General features: G+C 37.7%; 1 protein-coding gene across 1 annotated transcript in view; it reads right to left on the bottom strand.

Moving 5' to 3' along the window:
• Macrod2 (MACRO domain containing 2) overlaps window positions 1-22816 on the bottom strand; it is a 1827576-nt gene that overhangs the window by 177510 nt on the left and 1627250 nt on the right. Inside the window, exon 9 of the mRNA XM_013011026.1 lies at window positions 6040-6121. Coding sequence (XP_012866480.1) covers window positions 6040-6121 — 82 coding nt within the window. The remainder of the gene's footprint in view (window positions 1-6039; window positions 6122-22816) is intronic.

Below are 22816 nucleotides of genomic sequence, written 5' to 3' on the forward strand. Positions count from 1 at the left end.
CAACTCCAAATGGATCAAAGACCTCGAAGGTAAAGCAGACACTCTGAAAACATTACAGAATGGAATAGGAGAAACCCTAGGTCTTGTTGGCACAGGCCGAAATTTTCTTTTTTTTTCTTTTTTTTTCCGAAATTTTCTTAATAGAGACCCAGAAACACAACAAATCAAAGAAAGTTTGGACAAATGGGATTGCATGAAATTGCAGAGCTTCTGCATGGAAGGACATAGCTAGCAAGATCAATAGAAAGCCCACGGATTGGGAGAAGATCTTCACTAGCCATACAGTGGACAAGGGTCTCATATCTAAAATATACCTGGAACTCAAAAAATTAAATCCCCCAACAACAAATCCTTAAAGAAACAACTGCCCAATAAATACGTGGGTTAAAGACTTACAGAGAAACTTCTCTTAAGAGGAAAGAAGGATGGCCAATAGACACATGAGGAAATGTTCAACCTCCCTAGCTATAAAAGAAATGCAAATCAAAACAACTGTATCTTAAATGCACAGGTTTCAAATATGGCTAGATGCAGAAGTCTGGGCAGAACATTATGACATCAAAGCCTATATGAGATAATTGGGTTTGCCAATCTAAAGTTAAAGACTGTCTCAGTGTTCTGAGTGATAGAAGGTTGAATGCAGTAGATAAAGCTTTTCAACCTCCACACAATTTACATTTGAAACTTGTTAATTCTGTTCTCTGTAGAGCTGTCTTGTTTGTAGTAGAATTCTTAGCAACATCTATGGCCTCTAACCACCAGTAGCTTTTCTCCTCACATTTATCTCTAGAAGGGCAAAATTACCACAGATGGGAGCCACTGCAGTAAAGAAATGGATGCTTTTCCCAAAGAAGAGAACTCTCTAGAAGGGAAAGCTCTATCTTCAAACAGCAGGATTCTTCCTTTGTTTCTTTGTTTTGTATTTTGGTGTTGATACTAGGGCCTTTCATTCTCACTTGGCTTTTCCAGGCTGGTACTCTACCACTTGAGTTAAACCGCAACTTCTGGCTTTCTGCTAGCTATTTGGACTCTCATGGACTTTCTTGCCTGATTTGGCTTCAAACACTAATCCTCACATCTCAGCTTCCTGAGTAGCTAGGATCACAGCTATAAGCCACTGGCATCTGCTTAGTATTCTTTGATATAGTTAACAAATTTTCAATTCTTATGATTATTAAGAGAAAAAATAATATATAAGGTATCTACTAGAAGAAGAATGAATATATAAGGAATCTATTAGGATTTAGAGTCAACTAATTATTGACTTCCATTTTTCAGATTAAGAAACTTTTTTTCCTTTTTGTATTCAATGAAAACTATGCATGGTAAAATTTACGTAGCATAAAATAGAAACCTTCCATATGAAGAACAAATTGTTCTCTGAGTTAAATCACAGAAATATAATTTGCTTTAGGCAATGTAATAGCCCACTATAACTATAAATTATTTGTACCTGAAGTGTATGATAATTCCGTAGAACCACTATACTCTGCTTCTAAGTAATACATCTGGAAGGAAGAAGTCAAGTGTGCTTTGTCCCACAAAAAGATGTAAAAGAGTTGGAAAATCACTGCTGATTTCATTCTTTGTGGTTTCTATTGTATGATGGGCACAGAAATAAGCTGTGTGTGTCTGGTCCAGCGTTCATACCTTCAACCCCAAATTCCCTACTACCTCAGAACACAACTGCTTTTGTTGAGATAGAATCTTTAAGAGGTAATTAAGAAGAGGTAATTAGAGTGGGTCCTTATCCAATATTATTGATATGCTTACACAAAGAAGTAAGATCACAAGCAACATAGAGGAAAGATCATGTGAACCCATGAAAAGAGAAAGATGGCCATCTATAAGCCCAGAAGCGAAGCTTATAGATAGCCCCCGAAAAGAACCAGGCCAGTACTATGATATCGGACTTTTAGACCCCAGAATTGTCAGAGGATACATTTGTGTGGCTGAAGCCATTGCTGCATGAGAATTTGTTTTTGCCTCCCTAGAAAATATAGACAGTAGCTACGTACTTTATGGTAATACAATGAAGTCTTTATTCTGCTCATTATCCATTATCTACTCACCTGCCATATTTCCAAGATAATGTGCATAGACTCTGATTTTAAGGTGCATGATGAAGCGCCAATTTTACTAATGAAAAAAATCCTTTGATGACATTTACAGGTATTAGATGAAAGAAGCATAAAATGATGGCCAGTAGATGAAATTAAGGATGGGACTTTTCCCATACTTTGCATATGTCTTGGAAGTTGATCTCAGTATTTTCCAATGATGCTCTCTGAAAACTAACCTATTATCATTTGTTCAGTGATAGATATCATTCTGAATTTTAAAATAAAGTCCAGTTACTTCCTAAGTAGTGGCTACATTTTGACTTCAGGCATTTCTCATTTTTCTATATCTAAAAAGCAGGGTGTTGTACAATATTGTTTAGGTAGCCATTTTTAGGACTGATTTAAATGTTTTGAAACCCAGTTATGCCCAATTACCTTTAGCCTACTTTAAACCTTCTTAATCCCAGTGATCCCAAACCCAACACATACTGCAGATAATGGTTAGGATCAAATTTAATTAATGGTCAATACCAAAGTCATGTAAGTTCCTTGTTCGTGAATACATTCTTTTTTTTTTTTTTTACCTGAGGAGGTATTTATTTATTTATTTTTATTGTAAAAATACTGTACAGAGGGGTTACAGTTACATGAACAAGGTAATAAGTACATTTCCTATCAAACCTTGTTGCCTCCTTCTTTGGTTTCCCCTACCAACCCTTCCCTCCCACCTCCACAACCACACTCCCCACACCGCCGCCAAATAGTAATTTCTTTTTCAACATAGTGTCTTGTATATGTCATTGTTACAATGGGTCAACCTGTATCCCTATTTAAGCATTTTGTTTTTTAACCAATTGATCAACCTGGCAATTAAGGCCTGGGAATCCTAATAAAGGCAGTATCCTACAGACTCTCTTTCTCACCCAAGCTCTACTTGTGAGGCTAGCTCACTGCTGCCTGGAAACCTCCACAAACCTCAACTCCAAAACTTCTGGCCCTCACTGCATACAGAATATCAGCTATCACATACTTGAGAACCTTTTTTTTTTTGCCTAGTCAAGGCTTTCTTTTCAAGAGAGAAAGATTATCTTGGCTTAGGACTGCTCTCAAGACAGATAGACTTTAAGACCAACTTAGAAAGTAATGGTAAGGACAGAAATTACAGCAAATGGTCAATAAATACATTCTTAGAGTTATCATAAAGATGAACTGTATTCACAAATTGTTTTGTTAAATGGTAACTCCTTTGTGTAACTATGTAATGATAATAATAAATTTTTAAAAAATAAATGAATGCTATGTTTGGCTGATTGAAAGCAATCCATAAGTGATCTTTCTCATGGCTAACTTTAGGTTGTAGTTATGTATATGTCACTCATTTTATGTGAACTCTTCTACTTTAACTTTTGTTTATTCTCATATGTATTGTCCCAGACTCTGGAATGTGAAGTTCACAAATACAAGATCAACAGGCCCACAAACAAAGAAGTTGGTTTCTTGTAAAATGATACTTTTTGAACTATCAGTTTTGCACAGGAAAGGGTTATAATACACTAAAGTCACTCAGACAAGCCAAGAAAAATTATATTCCAATCCAAGATGGTGCAGTTATGAATTAACCATAAATTTAAATTAAGGACAGATAATGTATATCATCTATGTTAGTTCACATATTCCATTAGACATCATCTTTATTACATATTGCATATTTAGGATTTACAAATTGCTGATGCCTCAATATTGCAGAAATATTCCACAATTTTTGAGGATCTTGACATTGAGTTTAAAATATATTTACTATTATAAATATGCACTGGAAATAATTTCATGGACATGGTGTGCTTTGAAGCATTGATGTAGAATTGAAGATGATTTTATTACTGCTTTACTTGCTCAAGCACTGAGATGAGTTTTGGATTCATTTAAAATAGCAAGTTTTAAAACAATTTATTTGCATAGTTATTAATATATTCTAGAATCCTAAAACTGTCTAATGTTCTAAAATTTGCAGTGTGACTTTTGGCTATGTATCACTGGAAATACCTACTGGTAGACAGATTTGTTTTAGCATTAATGTATTATTTTTTTAATCATGTTAGGGAGAAAACAATTCCCATTATAGAAAACATGAAGATGAATATGATGTCATTATTTTCAAACATCTCAAGGAATTGAAAATTTGTAAACCCTTATAAATTATGATTTGATATCAACAAGAAAGAAGAATATTTGCATCACACACTGTAAAAAAGCCATATTTTTTTTATAAAGAACAATTCCTTTTGAGAATACTAAGAGATTGAACTCCAATCACTAATCATCTCATTATGGTTACAAAGGAATTACAGGAAAAAAATGTAACAAAGATCAAAAGATAGAAACTTCATATATATATTTTTGGTGCTATGGTGGTATAGCAACATAGTATTTACTTCATTGAGTTAAGTCCAAGGCTGTGTATGTCTGTGTGTGTGAATGTATGTGTGTGTGTGTGTGCATAGGAGGTGGGGTCTGCATTCAAATAAGCCCATGTGATCTTTGACAGAAATATGTTTGATATGCATCAGAAAAATAATAAATGACAATAAGATACTATGCAGCAAGCTATAAATAAAAACTATCAGATTATTGAGAGAATATATGACATTCAATATCTCAACATCTGCTTATTAAACAGCTATCGTTCTTTATGCTACAAAACCTTGTACTGCTAAAAAAGAGAGAAGGTAAAAAAAGGAGAGAGCATGGAGAGGGAGAGAAGGAAAAAGAGCTGAAAGATTGCAAGCACTATACCATTCTTCATCAGTAGAAATCTTACAGAAATTCATGTTGTTTCAACTAAGATAAATGCTTTAGGTAAGAATTCAAATGAAATACATTTAGCAAATTTACAATATAATTACAACATTAAGGTAAATAACTTTTAATTACCCAGAAGAACTTGTTCTGCTTAGGGCATTAAGTCAAGAGTTAAAATGTCTCCATCTTTTTTTTTCCCTTTTCTACAGCTACACCCTGCCCTTCTCTGATCTATGGCCAGAACAAACTCTTGTTTGACTCTGATGGAGTTATTAAAATGGTGAATGTGCACTAACACTTTTTATTTCCTTTCTACCCACTGCCTGAAAAGCCACTTCCAATGAAGATGGAAACTTTGGAGGAAAAAAATGCTCTAAAAGGTAGGAACTAACAATGCTCACAGTAGCATGAAATTTCCTGAATGCAATTCTTAGCATGGCTAACGAAAGCACCTTGGGCTCTGTGACTTTAATGATACCATAAAAATAACAAGGCATTAAACAAGCCTCAGCCTTAATAGGCTAGAAGAGGGTGAATGGGGGAAAATATTTAAATTACCCCAATCCAACTCATGGCACACTAAATCAATGTAAATCCATTACTCAAGGTTCTTCAGTAAGTATAGTTTCACCTACATCCTAACAAGTGTGAAATAGGAGAATGACTACTGTTGTCAGACATCCCTAGAAAGAACCTTCACTAAGTCATTACAATTTGGGACAAGAAAATTGATCAAAATGGGAATGGAATTCAGGAAGTCTGAATTCCAACTTCAAGTATAAATGGATTTGATACATTTTCCAATGGAGAGACTTAACATGGTTGATTTAGACGTAAGGCTTAGGAATCTTACAAGCTGGTAAAATAATAACAGATCATGTAATATAGGGCCAGTGGATGGATGGTGGTTAGTAGTTACTTGGTCCAACCTCTCTGATTGTTGTGAGAAATGGAAAGCTGAGGGATGGCCTGACACACTCATGACAAGACAGTGACCTCATGGCCACTGTAGCCTATAATCCAGGATTCCTGTTGTCATCTCTAGTTGTTAGAATTTATGATTCCAGTTTGTAGGGATGGTTGACATAGAAGAATTGTTGTTGCAACAGTCGTGAAGAATGAATTATAAGCGCAGTGATGCCTCTATTTGTTCAATGAAAATGAATAGTTTACTCACCTATGGGGAAAAACTCGTTCATTTTCTTTTTGTAGATTTTGAAGTCAACTTCTAAAAAGACACAGAAGATGATTCGATCCACCTAGAAGCAAAAGATAAACACTTAAGGTGAAAGAAAGTATGGCAAATTATTTCCCAAAACATAGATGTAGAAAAAAAATAACAAATAGAAAACTCTCCTGCAGATTGTTGGTGCTATAATGCTCAGTATATCACATACTGAATGAAGTTTAAGGCTGTGTGTGTATCTCTGTGTGTGTGTGTGTGTGTGTGTTTGTGTGTATGTGTGTGTGTGAGAGAGAGCGCGAGAGAGAACATGTGAGTGTATGGGTGCTCTCTCTCTATAAATAAATAAATACATGGGCTCTTTGGTGGAAAGACGCCATATAAATCAAATAAGAAATAATAAATGACAATAAGCCACTTTTCAGCAAGCTATAAATAAGAGCTAAGATTCAGACAGGATACCTAGACTTTATGTTCTATAAAACAGCCATATGAGAAGTATACAGGAGAATGACAATAAACTATGTCAGTAAACAAGGATCTTTTTGTCCTATCCTTGTTAGACAAATATATTTATCAAACCTGTTACTATTTGAACATGGTCTAAAAAGCTTCCTTGGAATTTAATTTGTATGAAGTCACTTGTCTTTAGTCAGAAATGCAATTGAAATAAAATATCATTAGTTGACAGTGACACAAGGTCAATATAACATTTAACTTGGTAGATGTCGTTGCGTAAGTAAACGTCATCTCAAAGGTAAAATGTGCATGTGCACTCCCTTTTTGTTCTTCTGAGAGAGCTTCTGCATGTAAGAAAGAGGTTTCTTTGAATCAGAGCAATGTGTTAAACAGAGACAAGAGATGGAATATGTATCATGCCTCACCTCTGTCTCATAATGAATGGATAGCTCAGCTTTGTATCCTAAACATAAGAGCCACTTCAGCTCCTTTATTTTGACCGTGCAGAAGTTGAAAAATCATTCAGGCTATCAAATTGCAGCCGACAAACTGAACAAAACATCCAGTTATCATGGAAAAAACGGGAGAAGTTGGCTATGTGCATGCCAGGACAAGAAAGAACCTAAATGGCTGCCCGCCACATAGCCCTCCTGCTCTCACAACCTGTGGGATACAGACCCTGAAACTAAAAATGTCAATGAGAAGTTCTGGTAACTGGTGGCTGAGTCACAAAAGATCAGTGAGGTAGCCTGACACAGCCCAGAGTTTGCTGTCTCAATCTCTGTACAAGTTGTGCACTTCTTAGGGTAGACTGCAACCTGGGCAGTCAGCAGGCTTCCATCCTGCAACAACCAAAGACTGTGAAGTTCTGGAGTTGCTCTCAGTCCCCCTGCCTTCTGAGTGTAGGCATGGACCACTGCACCTGGCTCAAATATTCTCTTTACCTTGCATCCATGTTTTTACTAAAAACCATTCCTTGGGCTGGGAAGGTGGCTCAGTGGTAGAGTGCTTTCCTGGCATGCATCAGGCCCTGAGTTCGATTCCTCAGGACCACATAAGCAAAAAGAAAAAAGCTGGAAGTGGTGCTGTGGCTCAAGTGGTAGAGGGCTTGCCTTGAGCTGAAGAGCTGAGGGGCAGTGCTCAGAGTTCAGGCCCCATGACGAACCAAAAACAAACAAACACTCCTCATGCTCAGGGGAGCTCAGAAGCACATGTAGTCTTTTTTTTGGGGGGGTCCGGTCATGGGGCCTGAACTCTGGGCCTGGGCGCTGTCCCTCAGCTCTTCAGCTCAAGGCTAGCACTCTACACTTGAGCCACAGTGCCACTTCCGGCTTTTTTCTCATGTGGTGCTGAGAAATCGAACCCAGGGCCTTGAGCATGCAAGGCAAGCGCTCTACCACTGAGCCACCTTCCCAGCCCCAAACATTTGAACATTTTTTTTTTGTTGGTTGTGGGGCTTGAACTTTGGGCCTGGGTACTGTCCCTCAGCTCTTCAGCTCAAGGCGAGCACTCTACCACTTGAGCCACAGCGCCACTGCACATGTAGTCTTTAGCTACCCAATTCATAAGTTACTATCTATTCAAACTCTTAAAATTTCAACACATCCTAGTTTATTTTTTCCTAGTGTTAATATAAATAAATTTTAAGGATTGTGTTGAATTCAGGGGAAGGGAAAAAGGCATAATAGCTAGAATTTTGCTTGAATAGGTAATATTTTTATTTATTTAGAAAGCAAAAAGATGCATGCTTCCTATGTGGAAGCAAGATTTAGCTCGCAAACTCAAGGAAATAGGTTGGGTGGTAAGCAAGTGAATGCAAATGTATTAGCTGAAATATGGTAGGCTCAAGGGAGATCTCAAATAGTGCAATTCCTTAGAAAGCCAAAAAAATCAAAGTTCAGCAAAACAAAACATCCGGAAGAGGATACTCAAAAGGGGTAGGGTACGGTCCAGAGGAAATGGGTGGACAAGTGGAGAGAAGAAGAGGGATGCACACAAGAATCTAATAAAGTAAAATTTAAAAAATGAGAGAAAGGGGGGTGGGGGAGGGTTGGGTGAGAACCTCGAAAGGGGAGACATTGATCAAGATATATTGTGTTTATTAATTGTTTTGTTGTTAAATGGTTACTTCTCTATACAACTAAAGACAGTAATAATAAAAATAAATTTAAAGAGAGATTTTAGGACAATATGGCCAATGGCAATAAGTTTTAATTATAGCATAGGTATATGGATAATTTCTTAGGACTTTTTGTATGTTTGATATACTTCATAATTAAGTCTTAAAACTGATTCTGCTCAACACTACCAGTTTCTTTTAGATGGTCAATACTCAATACCCGCTGTGCTGAGATATTTGGAGTTTCCAAAGGGTGGCATAATTATATTCACTCCTGCCTATGATTGTTAGGTTTTGCTCCTCTGGAATTTAAATGGTCAGATAAATTTATTTGCTGGGTGTTTTTTTTTACTTTATTGTTATTATACAGAGGGATTACAGTTACTTGAGTCAGATAATGAGTACATTTCTTTCATAGTGTCTTCAGTACCCTCACTCTCTCCTAATCCTTTCCTCCTGTCTCTACCCACAAGTTGCATAGTTCACTTTCATCAATGTCCCATGAGCTCCACTGCTGCACCTTTTCACCCTTTTCTCCTTGAGCTCTGTACCCTCCTCTACCCTCCCATACATAAAGAAAAGAAGATCGAATCTTCAAAAAAACCTCCATATCTTGAAGTCTTATATATATATATATATATATATATAAAATATGGTCATATATATAATTTTATATAACTATAAAGAGACACATAGGGATTGTGCCTTTGTGCTTCTCTCCTAAAAGTGTCTTATTTTGGTCTCATGATGTGTGGATGTGTAGAATGCTGTATAACTTATCATAACTCAGTGGGTCATTTTTAAGAATGATCAAAAGAATCAGATAATTTTTAAGAACAGTCAAAAAGCAAAAGCAAAGAAATCTTACTTCATACAAACCCAAGAAGTCCAAGTGATAAAAAAATTCATTTCTTCCCATTGCCGTCCATATTGGAGAACAACAAAATAGGTAATATTTTTGACATTCACACTTTTTAGCATGAAGGGAGAGTATGTGCATGAGCTTGTTTTAGGGGCTGAGATTCTTTAGCAGCAATGGTGTTCTTGGCTATTAACTCTACTTTCAAATACCGTATAATACATATTCAGATTTTTCAAATATCGCAAGGAAGTTTAATCTACCTTTAGCATATTAAGTCTGTTACTATGGAAATGGTTTGCACCAAAATTCAACTGCCCAATTTACTGTCCCCAAGAGAAAATGAAGATGAAGTACTTTTATTTTGAAGTGATAGATTCATTTAGTTTCCTGTCCTTGCCCTTAGACATAACATTGAAGCAAATTTACTCTAAAAATTGCCACCACTTAGTATATACTTAATGGGTGTGTAAATGTGTATTTATACATTTTCATATGTACATATTCTCTGAGGTATTGAAGAAGAGCTCATTTAGTTGACAAGGTCTATGCTTACTAACTCCCAGGTATGGATCATTCTCTATCCAACAGCTTTCTTTATAACGTAATGATGATATTCCTCTTATTGAGAAATGAGCTCCTTTCCCTGGAATCCAGCAGGTCTATGACTATGGCAGAAATGATACTAAATGACTAGTAAATTATAAAAGGCAATGCAGATTCTGCTTGATATTTTTAAAAGGCTCACTCTCATTTGCAGGCATCATGGCCTGGAAAAGCAGCAAGATCACACGGAGAACCCATATTTGGCTCTTCTGGAGAAAACCATTGCTGAGAGAGGGTAGCCTTTGTTTGACTTCAGTTCTGGGCATTTGAACCACCACAGCTGATGCCACATGGAACAAAGAATGCAAAGTTTCCGCTAAATGCTGATTATAAGTTAATGAGCCAAGACCTGAAATGTTTAAGTTTGGTAGTCTAGCTTCTTTCTAGAACAATATTTACTGTTATTATAAAGGTGCTGTACAAGAGGGGTTACAGTTACATAAGTCAGGTAATAAGTACATTTCTTTTGAACAGTGTCACCTCTTCCCGCTTCTCCACGTTTTTTTCTTTCTGCTGCAAGTTCTATAGTCCATTTTTATCCTGGTGTCCAGTGAGTATCACTGTTGCATTTGTTCAACCTTTGTCCCACCATTTCAGTGTTACCCCTTACCCTCACCCAAACAGATAAACTTACATAAAAGACAAAAGGTATAGAATACAAAAACAGTGACAAAGGAGAAAAAACAAAAAAGTAAAATAACAAAACCCCTTCTTGTTTCTATTTCTTAGTGTTTATTTAAATAACATCATTTTATATGATTATATGCACATAGCTATTGAGCCTTTGCAATCATCTCCTAAGAATATCCTCCTTTGGTCTCACTGTGTGAATGTCTGGAGTCCTATATAATCATTTGGTGTAACTAGAAAGTGCCTATAAATCTACAAATAAACTCACTGGATGGCAAAAGAAAAAAAAACAAAAACAAACAAACAAAAAAAAACACGAGACTTGATAAGTTACACAGGACTCTAGCACTCTAGCACACATTTTTGAAGTCTTGATTTTACAGCCAAGTAGTACTTGACTCATGTTGAATGGATCAAGTCAGTAGAAGCCATCTTGAGGAGACAAGAAGAACATAGAAAGTCTAGTTGATAGGTGGCCGAGAGAGTAGAACTCTGATGTCTACAAAGGGAGAAAGTCCCTGGAGATTCATTCTAGCTATGGATCTGTACCAATGACTCACTTCTGAGACTCAGGAACATGGTTTCAAGCTTTTCTTTTGTGTTGTTTTTTTCTCTATCTTAAACCATAGGACAAATTTGTGAAAGGATGGCTCTTGAAAAACTATTTTTCATTTATTCATCAGTTACCCACCAGCTACTGAGTATATTCAGGTTGCTGTGGCTATTTCATATGCCAGTCACTCACTTCTGAATCCAGAAATTAATTAATTTACTTTCCTTAGGCCAAAACAAATTGAATGACAAAAACTTGGGTGTCTTAACTTTGTATCCCATACTCTTTCTCAGACAACAACCAGATAGAAACCTTTGCGACTGACTAAGTCCTTTACTACCTCTATGATAAGAAATGATCCCTCAGGTCTGTAGAAACCAATTTTCATATCCACATAATAAAAGAACCCCTACTTTCACTGTATTTGATGTCTGTATAATTTGTGGAGGGGAAGGGAAAAAAATAAATCATTTAAATAGGGATACAGGTGGACCCATTGCAACAATGAGATGTACAAGTCGTTATGTCAAAAACGAACTTTACAACTTTGGTGGGAAGGAGAGGAGGATTGGGGGGTGGGGGTGGGAAGGATGGGAAAGGGAAACAAAGGAGGAGGCTACAATGCTTGATAAGAAATGTACTCACTATCTTGCCCATGTAATTGTAACCCCTCTGTACAGTATTTTCACAATTATATATATATATATATATATAGAGAGAGAGAGAGAGAGAGAGGAGAATGCTATCTTTATAGTCATTCCCCTTCCCTCCCCCCAGGACTCTGCTATAGGCTATCTTTGCAGTAGTTTTGCAATGTCAAGTGGGAACTACATGTTTCTGAATTGTTCTGGGTAAGAGTGTCCATTGAAAAAATCTCCCTGAGATTTGGTTCAGAGTAAGGCAGCTGCAGCCACTGAACTAGGAAAAAGAGGGTTCAGAGAGCTCTGGGCAGGTTGTGAGTACGGATTCCTTAGCTCCTGCTGAGATCTGCTTAGTTCTGGTCCTGGGTGTTGTGTACGTGAGGTGCTGAAGGGAGAATATTGAGTCCCTCTGTAGGGGATTTCAGTTTTGGGGTTTGATGGGAGACAGACACATAGGCCATTTTGTCTCTATGGGTTCCAGTATTTGCCACCTCCGATGTTGTCCCTCTTCCCTCTCATTTTATGTTTAGCTTTCCTTGAGTCATCTGTTCTTTACCACCTTCCATGCTGCCAAACTCCAGGCCCTGGTTGTGAACTTTGCTCACCAACTGTGTTTTATGTACCCTTTTCCATTGCCTCCCATAATTGTATAAGCTCTAGTTCCTAAAACAAATACATTATTTCATTATCATGCACAGGGTCTGTTTCCCTGATCAAACCTGGATTAATATAATCTTATTACTAGCTCACTGGCTATCATGTAGAAACACAGTGAAATCACCTAAAGTATCCTAGTCGGACGGGGAGAGCCTGTCAAGGTGACTTCAATTCCAATTACTTCCCTTAAAAACACACTTAGCTGATTCAAGCCCTTCTTGTCAGTGAACTTCCTAAAGGGTGTATCCACACTATTTTAGTTGATTTAACATGTTTAAAATGGTTGACTTTGTAATGAAGATTGAGCCCAGGAACTTGTGCATGCTAGGCAAACAATTTATTTCTTGTGCCACCCCTCTAAGCCATTCAATTGCATTTTGCTTTTGAGATAAGGTCTCACCAACTTTGCCTGGTATAGTCTTGAACTCCTGATCCTGCTGCCTCTATCTCTCGAGTGGCTGAGATTATAAGTACGCTCTACCACACCTGGATAAAATGACTTACTTTTCCAGCAACACTTTGTCTATAAACTCTAATTGATGGCCCATCTAAAACATCATGGCAAATAGCACAAAAACAACCTTACTATTTTCTGGAATTCACTATCTGGTCCTATTCTTTCTTATATCTTAAAACTAGAACCTTACTGAGAATCAGGTAGTACTCATCTTTGCAACTCTATTGCATGGTATACTTCTTCACATATCCTAGGAGTTCTGAAAATATTTGTAGAGCATATGGATAGGCAAACAGACTTGACTAAAATGTACGAAGGTGCCAGATATGCTTTCCCAGTGTTTAGTTCTATAACCAAAATATAAAAAACTCAGGAGTTAGACTTCCCTTCATGTTTGCCAGGACACCTGTGAACAGAATTGTATAAAGCCTAGAGGCTTTTGCACATTGGACAAGCACCATACAAAGGGCATTGCCACCAACTGTTGTCCTTTTCAGCAATATTATGTTGAGTATAATGGCTCTCCAGCCTAGTACTGATCTTACAAATAGTGTGCTGTTTAGTTTTACAGGAGCCACAGTGATATACTATAAACTGGTATTCATTAAAAGCTACAAGCTTTTTAAACTAAAAAGACAAATATTAAGATTGCCAAGCTTTAAATAGCTTTACACTGTAAAACTATTTGATAGTATCTACTAAAATAGCTGAATGCACACGTAAGGTATGACCTAGGTATAACAACCAGGATAATATACACATCTGTTCACCAAAAACCACATACTAAAATGTTCACAGCAGCTTTATTTGTAACATCTCCAAATTGGAAATTGCTTAAATACTCATAAATGTTAGAATGGATAAAGATGAATTTGTATAATGGAAGCTCACAAATGAGAATGAAAAAGTTTACAGCTATATATGCTATGTGTATATATATATATATATATATATATGTTTTGCATATATATGCAAATCTCACAAATACAATGTGGCATAAAAGAATCTAGACAAGAATATACTCAATGATTCCAGTTCTACAAAGTTCAAAGCATTGTAAAAATGGACAAATCCCCCTGTGCTGCTAGAAATTAGCATAGCAATTACTTTGAGGTGAGGATTGCTTAGAGGTACCCTAGGGGGTTGCTTGGTATCCCGTTTTTTTGATCTGATGTTGGTTCCTCGGTTGCATTCAGTTTGTACAGATTTGTCAAGCTGTGCACTCAGGAACTGTATGTATGTTCCACTTCAATAAGAATGTTTTAAAGGTTGAAAGTCTTATGTTACAGTTGTCTTGGTCAACAATCAAAAATCTATTTTCATTGACTTAGAGGTCAAAAAAGTCCTTTAAACACTGACCTTCTAAAAGAAATCTCTCCATAATTTTCCATTGATGCCAAACACAGCTCAACTATCAAGACATAAAGAAGTAGAGACGTATTTCTTCCACCCCAATATCCATTAATACACAGGAGGGGGTTTTATGCCTCATAAATAGGATGCCATAAGTCCTATTCATCTTTTGCAGCATCATATCCAATACCCCTAAAGAGTGTTGCACAGTGAAGCAGACTTGCAATGTCTACAGCTGACCTCCATTTTTCATACTACTAGTCCTAGGGCAGCTGACTCAGCCAAGATTATCCTGAGTTCAGTGATACTAGGAGAATGAATACATCATGATGCATGTAATTTGCTTCTTCAATGACAAACATTCAGAGATCTGGTATGCAGGCAAACACTGCCATAACCAAGGATTGATAGAAGGCTACCCTATGTAAATACAGCTTGATGGACAGCTGGGGTGAATCTCAGCTTTCTGGAGTGATAAACCAACAGGCTCTTCCTTGCAGGCTGACATATAGGTGATAGCTCATAAGTGGCATAGGCTCATTAGTGAATTAAAATTTGGGGCTGCCGTATAAAGACAGAAGTGGGTAAAGCTTCGTTTGTGGTCTGAATAAGTCAAGGATAAATACATTCCCAGAAGATGTTTATTTTAGAAATAGGAACAAGAAGTTCCGATGCTTGGATCTTTATCCCTCCTTTCTCATCAAGTGAAACAATGCTGAGCAATGATCCCACTGTATTAATGTTCACTTCCTGCTAGACAGATGGCCACAGATGTAATGACATCAAATAATACTTGATCTCATGATTTCTAAGCAGGTCATAAATCCATAAATCTAGGTCCAGCCCATTTGGTTCCTCAAGCCAGAGACTCAAAACTTCTAATCACTGTACTAAGATTCTCAACTGATACTAGGGGAGGGTGCTCTTCAAAGCCCATTTTCAATTGTTACCATTGTAGGCCTGCGGTCTCCATTGTGTTCTCAGCTGTTGGCATGAGACACTTTGGATTCCTAGAGGCCACATGGAATTACTTACTGTGGACATGCACACAGGTGCTTCTTTTCTACTGGGTCATCAAGAGCATGTCAGTATTGACTTTCTTTGTTTCCAATCTCAAGAACCATTTTTAAAGCCCCTTCATAACAAGGTCAGGCCCACCAGGACACTCTCCCTTTTAATTAAGCCAGTGGATTAAATACCTTCCTTAACACCATCTAGGAAAATCTCTTTTTCCTAGTCAAGAGAGTAACTATGACATCACATTCACAGGATCTACTCACATAGAAGGGGAGAAGACTGCATAAGATATGTCTTCCTTGGGGTGGAAGGCAAGAATTGGCATCTTAGAAACTGTTTTAGACGGTCTAAGGCTTTGACCTTTGGATCGACTTCACCATTTACCTGCTCTGTGACCTTAAGCCAGGTAGGTAAACTCTGTAAGCCTCGTTCTTGTCATCCCCAAAATTAAGACATCCAGGTGGAGTTTAGTGGTATCACAAAGCACCTATTCATTACATGCATCATCATTTTGAAGGTTCAAGGACTAAGCTCAAGTCACAGTGTCACAGTGTCATGAGGCTCAAGTCATAGAGTCATGGTGGCATTATGATTTCTTTGAAGGCTCTGGAGAAGAATCTACTTCTAAGCTCACTTTCATTGGTGGCAAGATTCATGGCAGTGGTAGGACTGAACTCTCACTTCCATGCTGACAGCTATGGCCACTGTCAGTTCATAGGGGTACCCTGCATTCTCTGCCATGTTTTTTGCCTCTGCATTCAAGCCAGAAAAGGAATGTCAAATACTTTTTTTGTTTGCTGGCTTTTGAACTCAGGCCCACTGCATGCTAAACACATACTGTCACCTCTCACTGAGTGACAGTCCCCTGAACAAGATGAGATACTAGCCAGATGAAATATCAGAGACTATTACACTGATGAGAGACATTTTATCAATATAATACAAGAGAGGGAATGTAGTAAAGAATTAAAGTAAATGTATTAAATAATAAGGGGAGAGGTGAGTGAGAATGTTGAAAGGAGTCACTGATGAGAATACCTTCATGAATTACTTTGTTAAAAGGCAACTCCTTTGTACAATTTCTTAAAGGTAAACAAAATAAAGAAGAAACATCTTTTTAAATACCTAAACAACTCTGTTTCTATCTGACTGACCTATTAGCCAGCATAAGAGGGAAATATGTAAGCTGATAGTTGAGCTATGATAATGGAAAGGTTTCGCAAGATCTTACAGAAGTATGGTATTTTAATGTTCCTATCAAGTGCCATTGTGTACTATTCTTCCTTTTCTTGCTTAAAAGTATTAGTATTGGGCATATTCACCCCCTACCCTCCATATAAGTCTTTCATCCTCCAAATTACAGAATGAGAAACACTTTCATTTTGTGTTCCCAAACATGGTTTGGGTGTTTTGGAGGTCATTTATAATCCATAAGCATTCAAAGGACATTTTAGCATTCTGAAATTGTTCCTTTGTGCATGCAAAGGGTCTCTTATTTTTAGGGGGCAACATTTTGCAAACCAAGTACATCTGTCATTACTCTGTAGCAGCACAATTCAGTGTCCTGTTTTTGTTTTGATAAATTGCTCTTTTTGACTTTTCTTAAACTATTTAAGACAAAATGGCCTGGATCTGAAAAACCGAGTTATTTTGGTTGGAAATGGAGGCTCATTTCTGCAAGTTAATTTCCAAGTCTGCCATGGACCGATCACAATGGACACCCTTGCAAATGACACATGTGTTGAGGTCCATGTGCTTAGCAAAGAACAGACTCATGCACACAGGGCTGAAGGCCTGTGGTTCTTCTACAATGGCAACTACGTTCTACCTTGACCTTGTAACTTAAGAAATGCTCCTGGGATATAATAGGAGGAAACTGCTGGTCTGAGATAAAAATAAAAATAATCATAGTTCCTTTTCACAATGGAGAGGAGCTATGCTGTGTTCTTGATATGTACACCTCCCTTTAAGACTAGTGTAAATCATTCTACTCCATCTGCTAGGGATACTGATGGCTGACAGCCCTAAGGATTCCCTCTCAGATAATGCCAGAGAGAGCTCCCCACCCAAAATGACCCCGTCTTTCTGAAGTCAGCCTGTTGTTGATTATAAATTGCAACAGGCCAACAAGCTGTTAAGGTACAAAGCTCCTTTCTGCCTTCTGCTATCATTCACATGCTGTACTAAGTCCAAAGTACCCTCAAACTGAGAAGCCAGTGCCAGAAATAGGTATTTTGACTCGACCTTCTTTGCCATCCAGTCTGTGACATGAAATTACCCTTCCAATGTTGGAGCTATTGTTCATCAAGAGCTCTTGCAGCTCATGTCAACCCCCAAAGCCAGCTGCAGCTCCCTATTGTATATTTCATACTCCCATCTTCTCAGAACACTCTGCTTTCTTTCTTTTAGTTGATTAGGAACATCTGCAGAGGTGGTTCAGCTACAAAAGTTAATAATTACTCTTGCTTTGTCACAGTAATTAAAAATTTCAAGAAACAATTGTCATTCATTGCTGCTTATGAGGCTGCCCATGGAGGATAGTGTTTTATAAAGCCAAGGAATCATGACCTTAAAAAAGTCATTATTGGGAGAAATAAAAATCTTTTCTCAAAAGGAGATTGTTAGGGCCAAGTCACAGTTCAAAAACCTGGTCAGGAAGCTCAAAGAAATGGGGCTGGGGTGGGGTGGGGGCAGGGGCAGTGTCCAGCACATTACGGCACTGTTTTCTGTGCATTATCATTTTTCTACCATTTCCATTAGCATCTGACATGCACTGCAGATGCCATGTACAGTTCAAAGAGAAGTTGATTAGCATATCTCTTGGAAAAGAGCATTTTGTGAGGACAAAAGCTGTTTTTCTCAGGCTGGTATCCCTCCTACTCTTGCAAGAAAGAATCCCTTTGTTCAAAAGGCAAATCTCAAGAGAACAATCTCCTGTCAGTAATTTTCCACAGACTCATGTCTCAGACAATAAGGAATAGCAAACCAAAAGTGGTTCTGTCAACAATGCTCTCTAAGGCTGGATGGTGGGAGCCAGGCCACCATGTATTTGTGTGTGTGTGTGTGTGTGTGTGTGTTGTGTAGTGTATAAAATAGAAAGGAAAAAAAAAGAGTTCCACAGTATCTAACCCCTTCCCTGCCCCCTTGCTCTATGTTCTCTAACATGCATTAATGTTTCAAAATTATTGTTCTTGGGGCTGGGAAGGTGGCTCAGTGGTAGAGTGCTTGCCTTGCATGCATGAGACCCTGGGTTCCATTCCTCAGCACCACATGAGCAGAAAAACCCGGAAGTGGTACGCTGTGGCTCAAGAGGTAGAGTGTTCACCTTGAGCTGAAGAGCTGAGGGACAGCACCCAGGCCCAGAGTTCATGTTCCAAGACCAAAAAAAAAATATTGTTCTTATATACTTTTATCTCCTTGCAGTGATTTCCTATGCTCTGCCTCTTTTAATGTCAAATAGGGAAACAGGTATCTCACATCGACTGTAATCCCTGTAAGAGACTCCTTTCATTTAGATGACCTTTTACTTTGATGACTTTTACAATGGTGACCTTGTCACCTATCTGGCATTGTAGCCAATGAAGTATATGTAAAAAGATTTCAGTGTGCAGCTTTATTGGATCAATAGGTTGTAAATGACCTAATTATAATCCTCTGGCTCAGGGGTCCTCTCAAAAAGGCCACTTGGAGAAAAGTTTGAAGCACTGAATGTCAAAGTCTTTCTTCTCTTCCATGGGCCCACTGTGGTCTTCCCATTCTTCCAGCCAGGTTTCAACACCACATCATCATTGCCCTGACTGGTTGGTCTTCAGTGCACATTTGGAACTCACAATTTTCAATAGGCCTTCCAATGAAATGCTTTGTAAAATGTTGATTAGTAAATATCCCCAAGGGCTTAAGGATCCCTCAAGGATTCACGATGGACCCCAAAATGTCCCCTTCTCCATTCCATTTAACTTGGGGTTTTGTCATTTTCTTTTATCTGATGAACTGTGCAATATGTTCATGTTTGTAAGTGTAGAGGAAGCCCCATTTAAGGAGACTTGGTGGACAGAGAAATACCAAGGGCCAGGTGGAATATGGAGGTAAGCCAAGTGTGTGTTAAATGGGCCAAATGTGATGCAGGAATTAGTCAAGCCTGCAAAATGGGCCAGATGGGATACAGATGGAAAGTCTGCGCTTCCAACATGTCCCCAACATGTGAAATTCAAGACAGCCAGTCAAGTGGGTGCACAAAGGGGAAGCTAGCTAGTCAGCAGTTTCTCCAGTAACCCTGTAAAAGCCTATTCCATATGGATGCCACATGTAAACCCCACAAGTCTACACTATAATCTTTGGCCTACCTTCCCCCCTGTGTATCTCTTATTGTCCTAGTAAATCTTTAATTCTTTTACCAACATTCAGCTCCAAACAAAAAAGAAAACCACAGTAGTGCGTATAGAAAAAAGCAATTCTTCTCATCTTTTCTGATCCTTGAGGAAGATGTTTGCCACTTATATATTGCCTTCAAGTCAGTGTATTACTGGCACGGGGGCGGGGGGTGATGAGGGGGGGAATGGGGGCATAATCTCCATGACAGCTGAGACCCCCCTCCAGCCAGAGAATTGTGACATATTGACAAGAGTGTAAACTTGTTATATTGATACATTGCACATGACAGAAATAAATAAGTAGATACATGTATAAATAGATGATAGCTAGATAATAAATGATAGATGACAGAAAGTCAGATAGATAGTGGTTTTTTCTTTTCCTTTTTTTGGTTGTTTTGAAACAAGATCTCATTATATAGCCTAGGATGGCCTTGAAGTGGCAATCCATCTGTGTAGATGTTTAACTTCTGGAATGCTGAGATTGCAAACAAATATCACCATGCTCATCCATAGATATTAATAGAGCTAACTTAAGCTACTTAAACCTTAACAAGTCTACAACACTAAGAGATAGTTCATTTATCTAAGCTTTAGAGTTTGAAGCTGCATATATTTGTAACTGTAAAAATCTTCTCCAGAGAAGAAAAATTAATGGATGGAAACAATTAGTTTCAAACCTTCTTTGCTAGACTCTTTTTTGGTTAAAATGCTTAAGCTCAGGTCATTCTAAGGTCATTCTGTTACATAACTATCTTTATGCTAATTTGTCATCAACAATTTTTTTTCTTTTTAGGAAACACTAACAATTAAAGCAACCATCAGAGAATAACTAACCAAATAAAAATGACAAAGACAAAAGGAAAAAAGGGGCAATACTAGAACATAAAATGTCAATTTATGTTGACATCAACTTCATGTCAATGACAAACATGATTAAGAAGAAATAACAATATCATTGAGGTATCCACCAAGATTATTTTAATAGAAGGTAATGGAATGATAGCTTTCTGAAAATAGCCAGCAGATGTCTCACCCTTTATACTGATCTTGTTATATAATGTCTGCAACTGTAATCTCTTTAAAATCTACTTCCTAAACTCTATTCTGCCCCAGCATCTGTGAGGCTAAATGCTGCAATGCATGGCTGCTTCACTGACATTTCCAATGCCAGTTACAGGTCAGAATTTAAGGCAGTCAAAATAAAGCCTTGGTCTGCATTTTCAGCAGGAAAATGATGCTTTATTTGCATCTTCGCTGTAACCAATAATGTTCTAGCCAACCATCCTTCAACAGGAAAGGAAGTGCCCAAATCAGACAGATATGTAAGTGAAATTGGCATATTGGCACAATTTATAGTAACTACTCAATTGCATGGACACATTCCTAAAATAACATTGCCAAAATCCACATTAAACGTTCCACCTAAAGTATGGATTTGTTCCATGGACTTGACGGGATGATTTATTAATTAAAAACAAGTTAGTCCCTCATAATATCTTTTTGGAAAGTTTGAGAGGAAAAAGCCAAACTTTAATGCTATGAACAGATGTAAAACTCATTTGCAAAGATCCACCTATGATAAATTCACCGAAAAACTTTCACCAGGATTCTATTTTCCCATTCTAATTTCCTATGAACAGACCCTCTGGAAAATGAGTTATTTGAAGTGTACTTAATTCCTAATTTAAATCTTTGGAAATCGGATATGATAGGTTTGTACTTTTCAATTATGTCGAGGTCCATTTGGGAGGAAATGTTATTTTTGCAGGGTCTCTCGGCCTCCATGTTGTATTCACCAGTTTTCCAGTCATGTGGCAGGCTTTGTGACTTAACTCATTCAGCAACCCTGACCTTTAGTGTGTGTGATGTCCAGCCATTGGCTAGACCTACATGATGTCTAGCCAATGGGTGTGAAATGGCTAACAAGAGGCCTCTAGACAGCACCAGCTATGAGTTTCTACAGACTTGTTATGGTATGTGCATGATGTTGCTCAGTACAAAGATCATTACTTCTCTCTATTTCAAAACAAGAAATTATTTTGTTCTTCCAAAACTGCACAAAAACCACACACTCAATGCCACCCACAGAGAAAAATGTGGTGCCAAGAAAGGTCAGGGTGCTTACTTCAGTAAATAAATCTGTATGAATGCCTCCATTTTTTTTTTTCAGAATATACTGGAGGGGCAAATGTATGTAGCAATCAATTGAAAGAGACTGATGAAAGCAAGCCAATGAAAGCCCAGTACAGAACAAAACTAAGGAGGGAATCTAGATGAGCTTGTAACATTTACTGTAGAGTAGCCTAGAGTTCTGGGGCTTCCAAATGAGATCTTCCCACCTGTGAGTTTATTCAGGATGGTCAGCAAGATGGATCAGTTACAAGGTTTCTTTAAATATACTTTTATCATAAGATGGCATTGAGTTAAAAAAGTTTGATCCAATTATATATATGCTGATGACTAATTTCACCTAATGTTTCTTTCAATAAATGTATAAAAGTGGGACTCTTGGAAGAGATACCATTTCTAGTCTTGGACTATGAAGTCCATCCAGACCATTTATGCAGTCCAGATTTTGTGAGTAGGCTTGATACTTGGCTGGGTAACTTCCAGTCACCTGTTTAACTTTGCTAACCTCAAATAAAGCTAATAGTGGAACAACATCAAAAAGAGAGCTGTTACAAGATGATGATGTATGTGAAGTACATACCACTTAAAAAATATTGCAAATACCATAGCTGCCACTCATCATAAAGTTTGACTTGGCCTTTATGTACAGCTATTGTTGAAGACCTTGAGTATTCTGTGTAATGACCTTGAATACCAAAATAAATGGTGTGATGCTGAACACTTAACTAATGTACTCTTATTTACAATGCTTTCTTTCCTCTTGACTTTAAGAGAGGACTATTGTCACCAGTGAGATTATTCTAAATAGGTTAACTTTCCCTGACTCTGATCTTTCCCTGACACTGATCTGAAGTAAGCTCAATGAAACCGCTCTGCCTTATATATCCTCAGATCTCTAAAAGCCAGACTTTTCAAAC

This window comes from Dipodomys ordii, unplaced genomic scaffold (genome assembly GCF_000151885.1).
Source record: "Dipodomys ordii isolate 6190 unplaced genomic scaffold, Dord_2.0 Scaffold13, whole genome shotgun sequence".
Lineage (NCBI taxonomy): Eukaryota > Metazoa > Chordata > Mammalia > Rodentia > Heteromyidae > Dipodomys > Dipodomys ordii.